The sequence below is a fragment of the Camelus ferus genome, chromosome X, assembly GCF_009834535.1.
Source record: "Camelus ferus isolate YT-003-E chromosome X, BCGSAC_Cfer_1.0, whole genome shotgun sequence".
NCBI lineage: Eukaryota > Metazoa > Chordata > Mammalia > Artiodactyla > Camelidae > Camelus > Camelus ferus.
Genome location: NC_045732.1, coordinates 13,943,176 through 13,962,246, shown reverse-complemented (window position 1 = coordinate 13,962,246; position 19,071 = coordinate 13,943,176). Strand labels below are relative to the sequence as shown.

At 49.3% G+C, this 19,071-nt stretch overlaps 1 protein-coding gene across 4 annotated transcripts in view; it reads right to left on the bottom strand.

The window, feature by feature from the left end:
- Window positions 1–16,247, bottom strand: part of WWC3 (WWC family member 3) — a 102,182-nt gene extending 85,935 nt beyond the window's left edge. For 2 of the 4 annotated variants that reach the window (XM_032475931.1, XM_032475933.1), the window contains exon 1: window positions 15,615–16,247. In XM_032475931.1, the coding sequence (XP_032331822.1) occupies window positions 15,615–15,898 (284 nt within the window). In that variant the 5' untranslated portion in view covers window positions 15,899–16,247. The remainder of the gene's footprint in view (window positions 1–15,614) is intronic. The other 2 variants (XM_032475934.1, XM_032475932.1) reach the window with 2 other exon arrangements.
- Between the last annotated feature and the right edge of the window lie 2,824 nt (window positions 16,248–19,071).

Here is a 19,071-nt window from a genome sequence, read left to right as displayed (position 1 = left end):
CTCCTGTTGTGTTAACACAGAACACAAACAAGCATGATCCATCACAGGTCAGCAAATTAGGTCCCAAGGGCCAAATCCAGCCTGCCTCCTGTCTCCATAGATAAATTTTTATTGAACACAGCCAATCACATCCACATTTAGGAATTTCCTGTGGCTGCTTTTGAGCTCTAACAGCAGAGGTGAGCAGTTGCAACAGAGACCCTATGGCCCACCAAGCCTAAAATATTTACTGTCTAGTCCTCTGCCAGAAAAGCCTGATGGCTCTGCTCTAATCTGTTGGTAACATTTCATTTCCAGCAACTTCACTTACCCAGCCACAAAAACCAAGAGAATGCAAAGAACAGCTCCGAGCAGGGAGGAAAAATAGCACGCACTCCGAGCGCTTGTCTTTCCACTGGTAGGTCTCCGGTGCTCTACACCTGCGAGCAAGCTAGGGAAGCAACTCAGGGGCAGCTGGGACAGAATGGAAGGAGGAAAATCTGAAAGGCAGATGACACAAGACATTGAGGAATCACTAAGCTGCATGACTATGCATTTAGTATGACTACAAGAACAATTAGAATGTGCGTGTCTACTATACACTAGACCTGAGTGTCCCTGTTTCCGAACAGAGGAAACCAAGGCTCAAAGAGCCCCAACACTGCCTTAGGGCACACATCGAGCCAGACTCAAGACCATCCACATCTAAAATCAAGGCTAACCACAGCTGGGTGGTCCCTGTGGCTATGGGTACCTTCCAAGGACATACCAATGCCCATGTTCACTAATCCCTAACTATCAAGAAAATCTTACATTTTAATATATCTAAGAAATAAAAGGCATATAATACAATTTTAAGAGGTTCATCCAAAAACATGTGAAAGACAAAAATGCTGGTATTAAAGGCCCAAGCATCCTTGGCCCTTTATCCACAAACTTCATTTTACTCCAAACACTGCCACATAATCAGATATCATGTCAACTTTTCTAAACCAGACAGCCGTGCTGGTGAGTCGTCCTGTAAGATAAATTCCTTGGCATGAAAGAGGCATTGCCCTTGTGAAATCAACTATATTTTCAATCTAGTAACGATTACCAGCTTGTTACACAGTGGTACTCCCTCCTCACAGGTGGCAAAACTGCTGGGCAATGTTCACATGTGGCTTCTTGGTATGTGTCCCTGGTGACTGTAGGGACATTTTGAGAAGCCCAGAAGCCTCTTGCACAGTTAGAGGCTGCTGAGTCTAATCTCTGTAGCCTGGTCTGTCCAACTACCAGGGCAAGGCAACCACCTGAATTTTAAAATGGGATCACTTTAAAAGACTTTTAGAAACAACTTTACTCTGGTATAACCTGCAAACCACAAAATCTTCCCATTTTATACGTATGATTCAATGATTTTTAGAAAATTTACTAAGTTGTGCAACACATAACCCAGTTTCAGCACATTTCCATCACTTCAATCACACCCTGGGTGCCCATGAGCAGTCACTCCCCTTTCTTACCCGAACCCTAGGCAACCACTAATCCACTTTCTACCCCTATGGATTTTTCTGTTCTGGACATCTGGTATCAGTTGAATCATACAACATGCTGTCTTTTATGTCCGCTGCTTTCACTTAGCATAGTGTCTTTGAGGTCCATCCATTACTTCCTTTTTCGTGCAAAACCTATCCAGCACTTGGGGATCGTATCTAGTGACTGCACACCACAGGTTAATGCTGGATTGGGTGTGAGGCTGGGAGAGGGAGAGAAAGCACAGAAGGTTCTCCACGAATCACTGTACCATGGCTGCTGCTTGACGTACCAGAACTAGGGATGGCAAACGCAGAAGCATGCATCCGTTCTCTCAACAGTATGCACAGGGTGCGTGGCAGGCACCCCTGGGGGTGTCTGCCTGTCTCAAACCAAGCCTCTATTACTCTGGGAACCACAGACGGGATGTGAGAGGTCTGTAGTCCTCCTGAAAGCATATGCAAGCTCCTGTGTGCTTCCCTGTGTTCCAAAGCCAGAACCTCTACCTTGAGTCAGGTGTCCTGGGGGCCGTGATTCCACGGTGCTTTAGAATCCCTGCACTCCCCCCAACCTCACAGCACATCTAACAAGTCTGTCAAACGCATGAAGGATAAATGAACACCCACAAAAGAGAGATGTAGGAAAAACTTACAAATATTAGGTTTCAACCATACAAACATCAACAATTTAATAATTCCAAAGACCAATGTAATAGAAAAAAGACATCAGTGGAAAAACTCGTGAAATCCAAATAATGTCTGGAGTTTGGTTTCTAGTAACGTATCAGGGTTGGCTTCTTAGTTCTGACAAATGTACTATGCTGATACAGGATGTTAACAACGAGGAAAACGATCCACCTTTGAAACTTTTCCATAATTCTAAAACGTTCCAAAAGAGAAGCATATTCCACCAACCAACCAGCCGCTGGACTGTGCCCCTCCCATGCCGAGACCTCCTAAGGCGAACATGAAAAAAAGCCCACTCCAGAGAAAGCTGCACACTGGCAGCATTGTAACTGCAGTACTTATATAATCATCGATATCAGGGGCAATCCGAATGGTCAAAAACAGAAGAATATTTAATAAACGACAGTATAGCTGCTCAACGGCAGCCTACGCCCCAGCGAGACCGCCAGCGATGGGACCCACAGGGCGACATGGGGTAGAAGTGCATAAGCGAGGCTGCCTTTGCTGGCTGCAAGTAACAGAACCCCCATCCAACGCACTTTAAAAGGTAAGGAGACCGTTATTCTACATTTCATGTAAGAAAAGGCGCTATGGGCAGGCAGCTCCAGAACCTTAAACTGCCCTCCCACCCACCTCATCAAGGGTGCAGCCTTTCTACCCTGCCACCCTCGGCCTCGCAGCCAGCTTCCTGCTGATTTTTAAGGCAGCAACTTGCCTGCCCAGCTCCACGTCTAGGTGGAGACAGGACATCAATGAGCAGGAGTTACTTCCACGTAGGTCTCTGGGAACAAGGGGCTGTCTCCCCAGCCATGGCTGTCTCAGCTCTCCCCTCACAGTTCGCTGGACAGCTGTGGTTCATGAGCTCCGGCCTCGGCCAACTACAGGCCTAGATGCTCCACGACTGGCTTTGAGCAACCTCAGGCACTAGTGCCACTCGGGACCAGGGCATTTTGTTGTGGCAGGGACTGTTTTGTGCACCGCAGCACATCTGGCAGCATTTCTGGAGTCTACGCACTAGATGTAAGTAGCACCCCATTCCCACCTCCAGCTGTGCCAATTACAAATGTCTCCAGGCATCGCCAAATGCCCCCTGGGGGCCAAATCGCCCCCACCTGAGACCCACTGGCTTACAGCAGTCAGGACTTCACCAGGAGCTGCACAGAGGATCACACTCCCTGAGTCAGGGGTGGCCACCCCAACAAAAGGGGGGGCTCTGGTAGCTGGCAAGAAAGCACTGCTCTTGAGAATTCTAGAATATACGAGAAAAACTAAGTGAACTACAGAAACACAAGATTATCATTATAAATAAATAAAACCTGTTTCTACATGCATAAACGTATTTAACATTTATTGAGAACCTGCTATATGCCAGGTACTGTATAGAAAAAGCAGAATAAAATGTAAATAAATGAGTCAAAGGAAAGGAAATTAAAATTTAAAAACTGTAACTAGATCTCTGCTTGGTTCCTTCATTTTCCAATTTCCTTTTTTTCAAAACTTTTTTATTTTGTAATAATTATATATTCATAGAAAGTTGGAAAGAACAACACAGGGGTTAGGGGCGCCCACCCTTCAGGAAGTCAAAAATCCCTGTATAACTTATAGTCACCCCTCTGTATCTGCGGTCCTTTTGTATCCACAGTTCTGTGCTGTAATATTTACAATTGAAAAAAATCTGGTGGATCCACACAGTTCAAACCCAAATTGTTCAAGGGTCAACTGTAGTGTTAATTCACTCAGTGTTTAAATGACCTAATCAGCTTTCCCTGGTTGTCTTATGACACTTATAGATGCAACATCCTCTCGCAGGGTAAAGAGAAGTCTCTACCGAGGGATCCTTGACGAAAGGGTTCCCCGCTGCATTTCATGATTCCGAGCCCCTTCTCTCTAGTTGGCTAGACTTCCCCTCGGGGTCTTCTTATCCTGTGTCCTCCGCCCCGGGCTCCCATCCACCCTACCCCCAGTGACTAATAGAGACCCTGATTAGACTCCATATTCTCCTAAGATCAGAGGTCAGCAAACATTTTCTGTAAAGGGCCAGACAGTAAATATTTCCAGTTTTGTGGGCCATGTGGTCTCTGTCCAGTGACTCAACTTTGTCGTTATAGCACAAAAGCAGCCACAGACAATAAACAACTGCACCAGCGTGGCTGTGCGCCAGTAAAACTTTACCTATGGACACTGAGACTTGAATTCCACAGAACTTTCACGAAATACTATTCTTCTTTTGATTCTTTTTCAACCATTTAAAAATGGAAAACCCATTTTTATCTGGCAGGCTGCACAAAACCAGGTGGCCAGCTGGATTCAGCTTGTAGGCTGCTATTTGCCAACCCCTGTCCTAAGATCTCCTGGGCCAGCCATCACATCTGGGAAACAGTTTACACTCAGCAAGCATCAGTTCGTCAACTGACCAGTATTGTTGTTCTCGTTGTACATGTAAGAGAATCCAGCCATAAGGCAATCTAGGGACTGCGTGGTGGCATGGCGCAGGCGCAGGCGCAGGCGCGGACCTGGCCCCTCCGCATCCTCTGATGTCAGGGATGCCCCACCCCCTGGCAGCAGGCTGGGGACTGCTGCAGTGTTACCCTATTATTTTATATAGGTTCTCTTTGTTTCCCCAGCTGCATTTTCATCTCCTTGAGGAAAAGGGCTAGGTGATGTTAATTATGTGTTAGCCTCCATCACACCTGGCACAGACGGAGCATCTGGATTATTAAAAAGCCTACCACATATTAGTTTTTGGCTTTCCTGTCCCTAATGCTAAAAAGAAATGTGAAATATTTTATACTTCTCTCTTTCTCGAAGTAAGAAACTAAAAGCTACATTAAGTGGATCTCTTTTCTTTGACCCTCAACTGATTTTTCTTAAAGGGTGACAGCTGCTCCCATGGGCAAAGTTCACACGGCTGCCCTCAGGATCACATGACAGTGTGTCCTCTGCATTAAACCAAAAGCAAAAGCACAAAACCAGATCCCTACAATGTGGATGAACCTCAACATTAGGCAAGGTGAAAGAAGCCTGACACAAGAGGCCGTGTGTGTGTGTGTGTGTGTGTGTGTGTGTGTGTGTGTGTCCTATATGAAATGTCCACCTATATGCAATGTCCAGAACAGGCAAATGCACAGAAACAGGCTGGTGGCTGCCAGGGCTGGGGGAGGAGGGATGGAGAGTGACTGCTTCATGAAAACAGAGTTTCCTTTGGGGTGAGAGAAATGTTTTGGAACGAGGTAGAGGGGGTAGTTACACAACACTGGTAATGAACCAAATGCCACTGAGTTGTTTATCCTAGTATGAGTTATTTTGTTATGTGATGTCTACCTTCAGCAAAAACAAGTTTTTTTAAAGAATGGTGGTAGATCTGTATATTCTGACAGTGGAAAGAGCACCAAGGCATACCATTGAATGAAAATGGTTAAGTCACAGGAAAAAAAAAAAAAAAAAAAAAAACCTGGCAAGATCCCATTTACGTAAACTACCAAAACAAAGGTCTAGGCTTATGCACATATACTTAGGTAGAGGCACAGAGAAGGACACACAGCAAGCCTTTATAACACTGGTTCCCTGGGAAAGGAGCAGGTGGGATTTTCTTACATTCTGCTTATTTCCAGTGTCATTCTCGCATAGCAAGAATGCTTCACGGCTGCCCCACATAACAGAAAAACACCCCTGGTCCCTGTGGGCCTGAACATTTGAAGGGCATCCACAGTCAGTAGCGCGCACACCTCTGTATCAGAGCACAGCACCAACCAGGACTAGAGCGGGGTCTGCAGGAGAGAAGCATAGCTGGCTGCAAAGAAAAACTCAACCAGGCAGCTCTCTGGTTGCCAGGATGTTGAACAATTAATTTTTACTGTTTTTCACCCCTCTGGCTGCATCGATCGGTTGATCAATCACACAAAGTGCATTAAGCTTCGTAAATGAGTACAACAGGTCTCAGAAGGGCTGCCTGCCAGGACAGATCACCCCCTCTTTAAAAACTTTCTCTCTTAGAAGTAGGCCAGTGTGCATGAGGGGCATTTCCGGACAGAGGGAGAATGGAGGGGAGAGTGTGAACACAAGCGGCTGCAGCCAGACCATCCCTGAACTGCCCTCTGAATGCCAGGTCCCATCCTGGAGATGGGAGCCCAGCAAGCTGGCTGGGTGTGACCCTGGCCTCGTCCCTGACCTGCCAGGCAAGGTCTGCCAGTCGTCCTGGGCTAGAAGTCTAAAACTCCCCCATTCCAAACCCCCCTGAGTTTCATCCAACATGTCCTTCTGTCCCAACGTAACTAAAACTTCCAAAAATTAACAGACACCCAGGAAAAGGGGCAGGAGACATTTTTCAAGAAAGACAGGATGCGCACCTCCCAAGCAGTATGCTGTATAAGAGCTATATGTTACAATTTTAAAATGCCAAATGCACAGCGACAGAATTGAAAATATCCATCTAAGAGCAACATCGTCTGACTATACTGAGTAGTGACATCATCATTAGAAACAGGAATGTATTCCAGGCTCAAATCAGGGACTAGAAATTGCCAGAGAAATTTACACATAGGGGATAGAGGTAGAGGAAGGGGGCTGGGGAAGGGGGATGGGAGAGGGCATCTTAAATTCGTGTCTACAAAAGCACCCTGTTCTCCTGAATTTTTTTCATTTAATTCTCTGAAAAGTTAATATAGCCACATGGTTCAAAAAGCAAAAGGGAGAAAAGGACATATTGCCCACACCGGCTCTAGCTTCACGGTCCCGCCACTAACTCCCCCAAACAGGTACACAAACAAATCCCGTACTAACAGGTTTGAAGAGACAGTCACGCCTCTCTCTGAAGACACACAGTGGGCCCATTCTACCCCTGCACAGACTGGGGGCTTCTGCCTTGGTCCTTCAGGCCGGTGGCTTTCCAAGCTCACTGCGATGCAACACAGTGCTCTCCAGGCGAACAACTCAGGCCACCTTAGAGATCGGGACACAGGTTCTACACACAGCCCCCTCACTTGTGAACTCTGGCCACCACCCGCACTGGCCCCAGATACGGGAGGAAACCAAAGCTCAAAGAGGTTAGAAGCAGGTGCAGCCAGCCAAATGACAGCCAGGACCTGAATGCAGGTCTGTCCAGGTGGTCCACAGGACGAGCGCGGCTTCTCCTCCTTCAAAATGAAAGATGACCATCTTTGTCCAAAATGCAGAGAAATCTGAATACATGCATCAAGTCTTCCATGTTGAGAGTCCCAGCTCCAAGCCTGTTAAACATCAGCACCCCCTATATCTCACTTGTCCACTAGCCCTGGCACAAAACTGGGACTCTGGGCTACACAGTCATCTCTAGGGGAGCTTAAAACACCGGGTGGCCTGGCCCAAGTGCAGAGGGTGCCAGATTCCCAAAGCTCCAGGCCAGCTTGACTGTGCACAGCTCCAGAGGAGAAGCCCGCTCCTAGTTATCAAGGAGCCAAAACAAGTGGCAAACAAACGAGAACAGACAACAGCTGATCCCAGTCAGCCCGAGACCTCGTTTTGTTCACTGAGTACACAAGGTCATGTTTACATTTTGACACTGCAAACATATGAACGGTCATTCTGTGAGTAAAACAGCTGGGAGTTGACATAATGGAATTAAAGACAGGGCTATTTCCCATATTCTGCAGGGAGCATCTGCACAGGGACGGCACTTCAGGGCAGCTTCCCAAATGCGGTGGAGCCACACCAGGGAACACTGGCGATGAAAAGGAACGGAGCACCGACCCACGCTGCCACATGGACAAATCTCGAAAACATCATGCTGAGCAAGACAGGCCAGACTCGGAAGGCCACAGACTGTAGGACTCCATGTATGTGGAATGTCTAGTGCAGACAAATCTCTAGAGACAGAGAACAGATCTGTGGTTGCCAGGAGCTGAGGGAGATGGAGAGTTACTGCTATTGGGTACAGGCCTTCTTTGTGAGGTAATGAAGATGTTCTGGAATCAGATAGTGGTGATGGCTGCACAACCTTGTGAATACACTAAAAACCACTAAATTGCATGCTTTAAAAGGGTACATTTTATGGTATGTGAATTATATCTCAACTTTTTTTTTCACAGGAATAATTTTCAGGACAAATCCAGGTAACCTGGACATTTAGAGGCCTCCCCACACTGGAGACAGGCACCTTTCGCCAGGACAGAGCTCCAGTGGCAGAAACAGTTCATGTCCTGCAGTGGCCATCCGGCGTCCCGCCTGAGCTCCAGGCAGCCTGGAATGTCACCGTCACCACGGTCATGCTCCATGTCCTGACGGCACTGAGGCTGGCTCACAGGAGCCTCCCAGGAGATCTGAGCCTGGCTCAATGTCCCACCACCCGCCGGCGGGGGCTTGTCACCCAGGGATGGGACCAGCCAGCTCCATTCCTCCTTCCCTCTCCCCGACTTAGCCCCTTGAGCGTCAATAAAAAGAGGATGCTTCAGATGGAAAACACTTAAGATTCCACAGCTCCATAAGCAGCTTTTCAAGATGCCCTTGCCCTGTCTTTCTAGAGCTTCTGAGCAAAGGCAGAGGCAGCCCTCACCCCAGTGGCTCCTTCATTCACAGAAGGGATGGAGATGTCTCGGGGCATCTCAGGCAGCCCGCTATCCGCCCCCCTCCCCAGAAGGCCAGGCCAGCTCTGAGTTAATGCAGAACACTGCAGAACATTGACGTGCTAACGGACTCACTGTCTTCCACTCCACTGAGTGTGTGTGTGTGCGCGCGCACGTGTGTGTGTGTGTGTATACACTTGACATTCAGTCACTACCTACTGATTGATAATATTCTACAAATGGAAGAATACATCCATACTACTTTCCCAAAGTTTCACATACTGGTATTACTATTTGCACAGTTAGCAAATTCAGGCTTTTTCACATAAACATGTTTAACATCTATTCTTCATGGAAACACAGAAAGCAGGCCTCTGTGGCCTTACGCTCTATTATGTAACATCACAGTAACTGTCAATCCGCTCGAAACAAATTCAGCTCCTAAACACGAACCACTGCAACCAGGTAGGAAGAAGCAGTTCAGTGGTTCCCAATAAGGCCATCTGGCCCCACAGTGGACACGTGGCAACATCCGAAGACACTTTGGGTTGTCACAACATGGAGGGGGTGTTACTGGCAGGCACAAGGTAGAGACCAGGCGTGCTGCTAAGTACCCTACGCCACACAGGACAGCCTGACAGTAATAAACTACCCGCCCCCAAGTATTTACAGGGCCGAGGCTAAGAAACTCTGGTCTAAAGTAACACCTGCCCAGTTTGCATACCTGTTTAGGACACTGCCTATCAGCAACACAGTAAGTTAAATGACTCAGCATGCCTCTCTATGTAACCAAGTCACTGAACACGCACCATCACCAGCAACGGTGGCAAAAACAGTGAAGGCTTAGGAGTGGGGTTAATAGGAGGCCTCCAGGTTGGCCCCAGGTGAGTCTCAGCTACTCCTAAGGTGTCAGAAAGAGTCCTCTGATCCACTACCCTCCTGATTTCACCTGACTTAATTCAAGCAACAGCTAAGTCCTGGGCAATCCTGTGCAATGCCTGTTCCCGTCACAATTTCTCTGCTTTATAATCGCTGGCTTTTCTAGCCCTAGTGCCCCGCATGTGTCTTGCTCTGGCCCATGACATCCATGAAAACCTCCGACAGTTTCCAACTGGCCTCTTCTCTTGGAAATCCACCCTGTCCGTCACCCATATTTGGCTAGCTCATCAAGTGTGACTTGGTGCCTAACGTGAGTGAAACTCCAGGCTCAGTCCACAAGGAACAGGACTCCGAGGGGTGTTGTGAGGAGCCCAAGAAAACAGATGTAAAAGGCCTAAGACAGGACCCCCGAAGCACCCAGCAAACATCAGCCAGCGCGGCTGTTCTCAGAGACACCAAGCTGACCGGACACTTCCATCCTCTCTGGGAAAACAGCACATGGGTGTATTCGTTTCCGACTGCTGCTGTAATGAACTGCCACAAACCAAACGGCTTAAAACAACACACATTTATTATCTCCCAGTTCTGGAGGTCAGAAGTCAAAAATCAGTTCCATTCTGCTAAAATCAAGGTGTCAGCAGGGCCATGTTCCATCTGCAAGCTCGAAGGAAAAACCCACTTCCTTGGCTCTTCCAGCCTCTAGAGGCTGCCTGCATTCCTTGGCTCACAGCCACATGGCTCCAACAACTGCTTCTGCTGTCGTGTCTCCTTCCGACTCTGACCCTCCTACTTCCCTCTTATAAGGACTCTTCTGATTACACTGGGCCCACCCAGATAATCCAGGATGATCAACTCATCTCAAGATTCTTTACTTAATCCCACTTACAAATGTCATTTGTCATGGAGGGTAACTTATTAACAGGTTTCCAAGACTAGGACATGGACATCTTTGGCGGGCCATTATTCTACCTACGGGACGGGGGGAGGGGGTGTTAAATATCAAACAACAATGAATGCAAGATAAAAGTAACAGGTGGGTATAACACAGTACAAGGGCACACAGTTACCTAGCCAGGGGAGGGTCAGGTACAGGTAGTGGACCTGGGCCCAACTCTGGAATCGGACTGACGCTACTCCTGTTGGCGATGGGAAGCGAGCTTACTAAGTCAACCCCCGACCTCAGTTCCATCACCTGTCCACCTTCAGCTCCTGCAGCCTTTGTGGGTCCTCGATGAGAGCATCCACGCAAGTGTCTAGAGTGCTTGACACACGATAAGCACTGCCCGTACGTCCCATAACCAAGGGGTCCAAGCAAGGAGACAGTTGGGGGCAGGAACAGCATGGTGAGGCCTTGGGGAAAAGGACAGAAGCTTGTGTGAGCCACACAGAGGCAGGCACCTGTCTGCTGGGGCTCAGTCACTGGAGTCCTGAACCCTGGAAGAGTGCCTGAGACAGAGAGGCTGTGGAACAGTTACTAAACGAAAGGATGACTGAACGGGGGCAGCGTGCTTAAAACTGAGTAGGGACTGGGCAGTTGGGCGGCATACTGGACAGAGCACAGGATCAGGGTCAGACTCTGCTCAAGTCCCCGTCCTGCCAGCAGCCAGTGGGACACACCCCTGGGCTGTGGCCCTCCAGGGCAAGATGAGGAGCGTGAAGGAGACAGCGCCGGCTCTTTCAACCCCAAAGCTGTAGGGCTCAAGCGACGCGTGGTCTTGGCCGAGTCGGACCTGCCTTACACGAAGAAACTGACCGGAGCCTTCTTTTACTCCAAACACTGCCAGCACTTCCTCACCTCCAGCACCTGTCTCGCATTCCCCTTTCTCATCCCCAGCACTGAGAAAGCATGAGAAATAATGGACCTACGAGATGACAGACAAGGATCTGGAACCCCCAGGCTCCACTGAGCTCTCCTTTTCTCAGAAGCTCCCACCGCCTCATAAAGGTGCCTGGTGACCGTCACGTCTCCATTTTACGTTCATCTCCCATCTCCCAGTCAAATTTGGTCTCCAGCTACCGTCCCAACACATAGGAAGCCAAGAATCTATAAATATTCCTTCATTTTACTGGCTCTGAATGGGAATAACTGAAGTCAGTAGAATTTAGCTCTGCTTCTGTGCCATCTGATTAATTTTACTGAATTTACTGGAAAGGCAGTCAATTAGCAAAAGGAGCCAGGCTGAAAGCTCATCCAGCTCACCATGTGACCTCTAACATGTCACTTGACCCAAGGGTTTCTGCAACAGAACCTACCAGAGAAGGTGAAACACATAATTTCCACTTCGAAAATCACAGTGAAAGAGAAGAAAAGGAAACTAAGATTTCCAAACATCCAGGAGCTATTTTTGGAAGTGAACAACTTTTCCACTTTTCTTAAAAAAAAAAAAAAAAAGATACTAGACCAAGAATAAACCAAGAAGTGGCTGTTGATAATCTAGATGGAAGACAATTCTTACAGGAGCCCACCCTCTATGGCCTTAAAAGCAAGACATTCCCCCATGTATATGCAAACACTACCTATAATCTTAAAGAATGAAAAATGGAGAAATCATTATCTGTTTCTCAGAAAGTTTATACAATCCCAAAATAGACTCTGCAAGGTAAATATAGTCAACCTCCTATTAATTAACACTGAATAAAGGTTCCAAGAAGGTGGCAATGATGTCATCTGGACCTGTTATGTGGGGCTCCAACCTGGCAAATTCTGGAACCATGGCCTGTTTTCTGCTTAAAGCAAAGGACTTTTAACATAGCACAGAATTCCTCCATGTGGCACAAATCAAATCCCATCTCGTGAACAAATGATCCCTAAAAGTTTTTGTCATGACATAATCTGGGCCTTCTACCATCATGCAGATCATTTCTACTCTGCTTTGATCTTAAACGGGATATGGCCCACCATTCTTAAACTGCTAGAGGTTAGCATTCCCAGTATTATACAATCCCAACTGAGCTATCGGGAACAGAACATGAAGTTTCAACCGCTCAGTCCATCTACAGGATAGTCTCTGCACAGCCCTGCAAGAAGCAGACATATACACAACTGTCAAAGGCACTGCATTTTTCCAAAGGAGGCCAAGAAGTTCTTCCCATATTTTCCACCTAAGTGGTAAATAAATACCTTTTCATACAGTGGCCGTTGAACTCTGAGTTAATATACATAGAATACCTATGTGCCACTAATGTCCACACATGACTCACCCACAAGAAGCTACCAGCCATAGAAATGGTGAATTAACTATATATTTTTTAACAAAGCTTTTCGGTATGATCCCCAGAAAACTATGAAAATTATATGCACAGTACTGATCTGCAGAGATAGTGAATTTAAACCTAAGGTGGGTATATAAACTAAAGAAATTCTGTTTTGAAAATACTGAGATTTTGTACATATCTGTAGCCACATTTGTAAAGATGTTTCCTTAGGTTTGCAACCTCTTTGTTGTAACTTGAAAAAGAAAGTACAGCTACGATAATTCACCAACGTGCCCTGAGCCAGCAATATCGAACGTTGCTAAACACAACATGGAAGGGAATTACTATAAAATTCTAGAAGAGATTGTTTACAACCCTTGGCCCTCAGTTAACTTGCTTACAGCAGAATATTTTATGCTATTGTAGTTTTAATAAATTATATATGAAATGATATTTTAAGTCAGCAACAATTTTCACCTCATCTACTACCTTTATCTCTTCCTCCATAACTTCATTTTCTTTAAAAACCTATTTACTTCTTTGCCTCTCCTGTCAGTTCTCCATTTGGAAGCTGTCTGGGGAAAGTCCTCATTTCTTGAACACCGCTTTCCAGTCGTGTGAATCAAACGGGACTCAAAAAGGATTTTAACTGTCAGATGCACATGGAGAAAATGTGGTGTCCCGACACACAGCTTTTTCCACGCCATAAAAATCAATCACTTTAAAGGATACTTTAAAGGATAACCAGTCACCTATAAAAAATTGTCAGGGCTCTGTTCTGAAAGAAAAAGAAGAATGACTATTACACCATTTACACCCTTCCGTAGACACCACTTAAATGTTTGTGGCTTGCTGAACATTCCATACATATTTCGGGCAAGGTATTCTGGGAGCTGAAGTGCAAGCTGTCCCCTGCTGAATTTTCACTCACTATAAAAACAATGTCTCATAAAAATATACACGTTTTTACTTTACCGAAAAATGTAAAATATCCACTTTTGTTCACTCGATCAACACTTTCAACACTAGAAACAGGACTTGTTAAAAATCTATAACATAAGTGATGCCTGAAAAGGGTGAAAATGTCATTCAGTAACCCAGATTTCTGGAAAGAGGAACATAGGAAATGTGTATGAAACACAGAGAAAGGAAGATTCTACAAGCTGATTTCTGTAGGGTCTGCTCACCTATGACTTGCGTTGTACCATTAAAAATGGAAATTCTTACATGTATACTTCTCATCACGAATCCCCGCTTCCATGTAACCACAACTGTTTTATATTACCCTCATAAAAGGAGTCTCAGCCTTTTCTAAGCAAAACAGTATTTTTAATTGGTTCATTTTCCAGTTGTTTGGATTTTTGACAGACACATAGCACAAAAGGGCACCACACTCCAAGAAGCTCTACCAACTCCAGAACCTTCTAAGGCTTGATCAGACAGCTGTGGCTCTAGCCTTTGGTTAAAATTATAATATGATCTCACCTGATTTTCAAAATAACTAAGCATCTTATTAAGCCATAAAAGTGTGCTATCATTTATCTAAGTTTCTGAGTGCAGAAGTTTGCAATGTTCCAAGATACTGTTAAGGAATCATGACCCTTTTGCCTTTCTTTGTTTTTCCCCATCTGAACCCAGAGAAATCTTCAAACAATAATTCAGCAGCTTCCCTCCTCAAAAGCTGATTTTCAAGCGCCAGTGCCATGCAAGCGCTGCCTTTCCTGTACAGGTAGGAGGAAGCAGGAGCGATGTCACCACGCTGGGCCCTTTTCAAGTCTTAAAATCACTGGGAAGCTTGCAGTATTTCCTTTCTGGCACTCAGGCCCACCGTGGAAAGAAGCTGCTCCAGACAGGACAAGATATCAGATAATCACTGGAAACGCTCGGTTTCAACAGAATTCCAACTCCACAAAAAAAATGCATCTCTACAAAAGCAGTTGACCCACTGAAATCAGCAGACTATCGAACAAAAAGTTAAGGAAAAACGTCATTACGTGAATTTAATTCATCTCAATCTGGTAGTGCTTTTAGAAGACTCCCTTTTTCACTCCATAGGATTTACTTACATGAATAATACGATAATGTTCTCTTCGTATGTTGCACAAAAAGGGCACCTAAAATACAACTTTTGTTTTCCATTTATCCCAAAAGCATATGGGTCTAATCAGTCCATTCTGGCCAGAGTACACAAGGCTATTTCCGTCAGAATTGTAACTGAGTTTTTAAGGCGCTAAAGAGTAACCATCACAGTTTGATGGTTACCCCTAAAGAATCGGGAATCCCTGAAGTGTCCCATCTGGCACAGTCTTCGAATGGAAATAAGGCTGAGCCAGCCATACAAGGAACCCACACCACGAAGCTGGGGCTCAAGTTTGTGCACCCAGATGACAGCTCATCTGGCCACCGCGGGACCGGGGGCGCCTGTGGGGCCACAGCCGGGGGCGGTGGGCCACAGAGGCCCAGCAGGGATGGGCGAGGCCGTGGCGGAAAAAGGAAGAGAGGGCCATCCGTCAGCCTCTGGAGAGGAAATTCCAGGCGCCCAGCTCCCAAGGCATCGGTCAGCGGGTGATACGAGGGGACCAAGTCAGAGTGTCCTCCCGCGGTGGAGGCCGGAGAAGCGGGGCTCCGCAATCCGGGGCCTCGAGGCCGGGAGAGGGTTCGCCTTGATTCCCGGCCAGGGCCCGTGGGATGGGGGCGCACGGATCCTCGCCCGGGCCCCGGGGACGCACGATCTTCGCCCAGACCCAGAGACCTCCCGGTGTCCTCTCCCTGGGCCCGAAGGATGGGGCGCCCCAATCCCAGCCCGGGCCCGCGCCCCCCTTACCGGTCGCGCGGGTCGATCCACGATGTCTGGCGCGTGTTGTGGTCTATGTAAAAGACACGGCCGTCGTAGTCGCGCGCCTCCTCCCAGCCAGCGGGCAGCGGCAGCTCGGCGCTCTCTCGGGCCCGCGGCGGCGGTGGCGCGGAGGGCGCGGGGGGCGCGGGGACCGCGGTGGGAGCCGCGGCCGGCGGCGGCTCCCGCTGGGGCTGCGCGGGCGGCGGCGGCTCCCGCGGGGCCTCGCGCGGCTGTCCCCGCCGCCGCCGCCGGCCGCCGCTCAGCCACGGCATGACGGCACGGGCCCCGCCGCCACCGCCGCCGCCCGGCCGCCCCACGCGCGCCGCCTCCTCCGCCAGCACTAAGGCCCGGCGCCCGGGGCGCGGGGGCGGCTGCGGGGAGCCGCCCGCCGCGCCCGGTACATCCTCCGCCCGGCGCCCGTGCACCGGCGCCCGCCTGCTGCTCGCCGCCCACCGCCCGCCTGGTCTTGCACGCCGCCGCTCGCACCGCCTGAGTCAGTCGGGTCGCCGCTGCGCGTGGAGTCACAGCTCCAGTGCCGCTGCCGCCACTGCCGGCGGCCCCTCAGTTCCCGCGGCGCGCCCGGCCATCTTCGTTCCTCGGCACCGCCCGACCGGGGGCGGGGCGTGGGCAGGCCCCGCCCCATCGGCAACCCCCACCCCCCCTCCACCTCTCCTCCGTCGGCGGCTCCTCCCCCGCTCGCTGCAGGCCCTTCAGTCTCCCTCGGCTGCTCCGCCTCCAATCTCCCCTGGGGTCTCCTTCGCGCTCTGCGACTCAGCTCCCCAGCCCACACCCCCGCCCGCTGCTTTTCCTCCTCCTCCTCAGCCGGCTGCTCCTCCCTTCCCCCACCCACTGCTCCTCCTCCTTCCCCTCCTGCTCCACGCTCTCCTCCCTCTTTTCTCCGGCTCCACCACCTCCTCGGGCCTCCCCGGGAAACCGCACGGGGGCCAGGATGGGCGCCGCCGCGTCCGTCCGCCCCCAGGCCACTGCGGAGAGGAAGGCGGGTTGGGAGGACGGCGCCCCACCCGGGCTGCAGGCGCGGCCTAACTGGGGCCGACTCCTGCGGCCCAAACAATTGCCGGGGAAGAGGGTGATCACCTCATTGCACCCACTCTCGGGCCTTGCATGTCTGGGGTCTCCTCTCTGTCCACTCGATGGGGGAAGGGAGCAGCACCCTGGGGCTCCCGAATACACAAGACAGTCCCGCGAGGGTGGGTAAGGCCTCTGAAGGGAGGCTGAGGGAGCTTGGTAGCTGGAGGAGGAACACAAGGCTGATCCTCTAGGATGGGGCCTGCAAGACCCAACTGGAAGTCGGGAGCTGGGCAGGTGGCTACTTCGCGTCTCTGCCAAGACAGCCCCAGCAGGCTGATCCCAAGTCCCCGCTTTGGGCAGGACTCCCTGACCTTCCCTGGCTTTCCCATCGTCCAGGCTAGAGGATCCAATAGTTTGAGCAGAGACCCAAGTAGGCCACTGCTGGCGAGGAAGCTAGATCAACTCCTAAAACATGGAACCTCTATGGTGGTTGGTAGTTTATGTTCCACTCACATCTCATAGCTGGAGAAACTGCAGTCCAAAGATGGGGCTCTCTCTTGCTCCAAATTCCCCCTGCTACTCTAGTGCTCCAGATCCCTGGCCGCAAGACTTAATGCCAGGAAGTGCAGAAAAGTATCGCGGAGGCTTTAAAACACTGTTACAGTGATAGGAAAATATCTAATAAAAACCCTAACAGCGATCCAAATCTAGCTACATAGGGAAAGAGACAGGAGGAAAACCTCCCCAGATGCTCACATCAGTTTGCATTCCTTCGGTGGGATGATTTTTTTTCATTATTTGCCTTTTAAATTATCTGTAAAATCGTTATGTTACTTTTATAAGGGGAAAAAATTGTTTCGAAAAAGAACGTGAATTCATGGAGACTGCTAATTGGGACATACTGGAGGGAGGCCCTTTCTTTCCCCCTCCCACCGAAGCACAGAAACTTCTTGCTCCCCAAGTATCAGCCCCCACCCAAATGTCCTATGCCGGAAATTCCACCACTGGAGTCCTTTCAGTTAAACATAGACAGTTATTAAGTGTCCAAGGAAAAGGGAGGGAGAGTATCAAAAAAGCAACTACTTTGGGATCTTGCATGTTCCAGAGAATTCCCAAGTGCTGAGTATCCCTGCCTGGACATCTTCCCTTCTGACTGGCCTGATTTATTACCAAAGGGGCTGCCGCCACCTTGGCCCTCTCTCCCTTCCAGCCCCACGATCAGTCACCCTACCACCCAACCTGGCCGGGCTGAAGCTGCCTTCCCGCCCGCCCTCCCAGGCATCATGTCATTTCAGAATTTCACAATTCTGGGCACTATCACTCGAAATTATCCTGAGTGGGGCTGGAATGCCCTGGAGTAAAGCCAACCTCTACAGAGAGAGGTGGAGAGAGAGGGAGGACACCCAGACACATCAAAGGACTCACAGAAGGAAAGGCAAGATGAAAAAGTATCAGATAAAGAGAAAGGGGTGGGGGAGCTACACCAGATGAGGAGCTAAGGGGCAAATGTTGACTGCCTTTCCACTGAGGACGAGATCTTATGTCTTCCTTCAGCCTGGTGGCAACTGTGTACTGCAGACATACTCTGTGCAGGTGCCCTGCTGGGCGCTGAGATGCTGCAGAGAACAGGATAGACTCTGTGCCCCACCTCCACCCCCAAGCCAGGAACTAAACAAAGAAATAGGCACTTGTGACAGTGACTTGTCTACTAACGAAGCGGGGATGCCAGTTTCAAGTTGGGGACTCAGGGGAGGCCTTCTGGGACCAAAAAGAAGACATCTTGGATGAGGAAACCGACACTCGGGTCTTTAGATTCCTGAGTCCTGAGCGTTTGCCCCTTGGCACTTGTAGCTGCTGTCACCAAGTACTTGCAGATTTGCTGGCAGATGGGGCGCCCCACCCAGATCTCCTTGGCTGGGGTGCACGCCCTTCTCAGAGGATTACCCTGGGCTGACAGATGTCTGAGAGGTTAAGCCCACCCCCCAGGGACTGCTCCTGCAGTGTGACAGCCCAGCCCCCTCGCCTTGGTGGGACAAACTCTAGTGCACCTGACCCTCCACTGCTCCCCCTGGGCTGCCATGGCTTTGGTAGCTCCTCTCCTGCCCTAGCCCACCTCCCATGCCCACGTCAGTCACCCGCCTGACAACCCCCACCGCAGGTGTGCTTCTAGGGAGCCTGACCTAAGAGAGTCTGCTGTGCTTGCCTGCTCTTCCAAGCACTGAGCAAATATAAATCATCTGCCCAGCATGACAACACCTACGGGTATTCCCAATTTCACTTGCACTTTCATAGAAGGGAATTCAGTCAGAAGGAGTGTGACACGGCATGCCAATGAGGACAGATTGGAGAGACCCTCACTGAAAATCTACACGCCCAACCACGGCCCCTGACCTCTCTGACTCAGATAAGTGAAGCA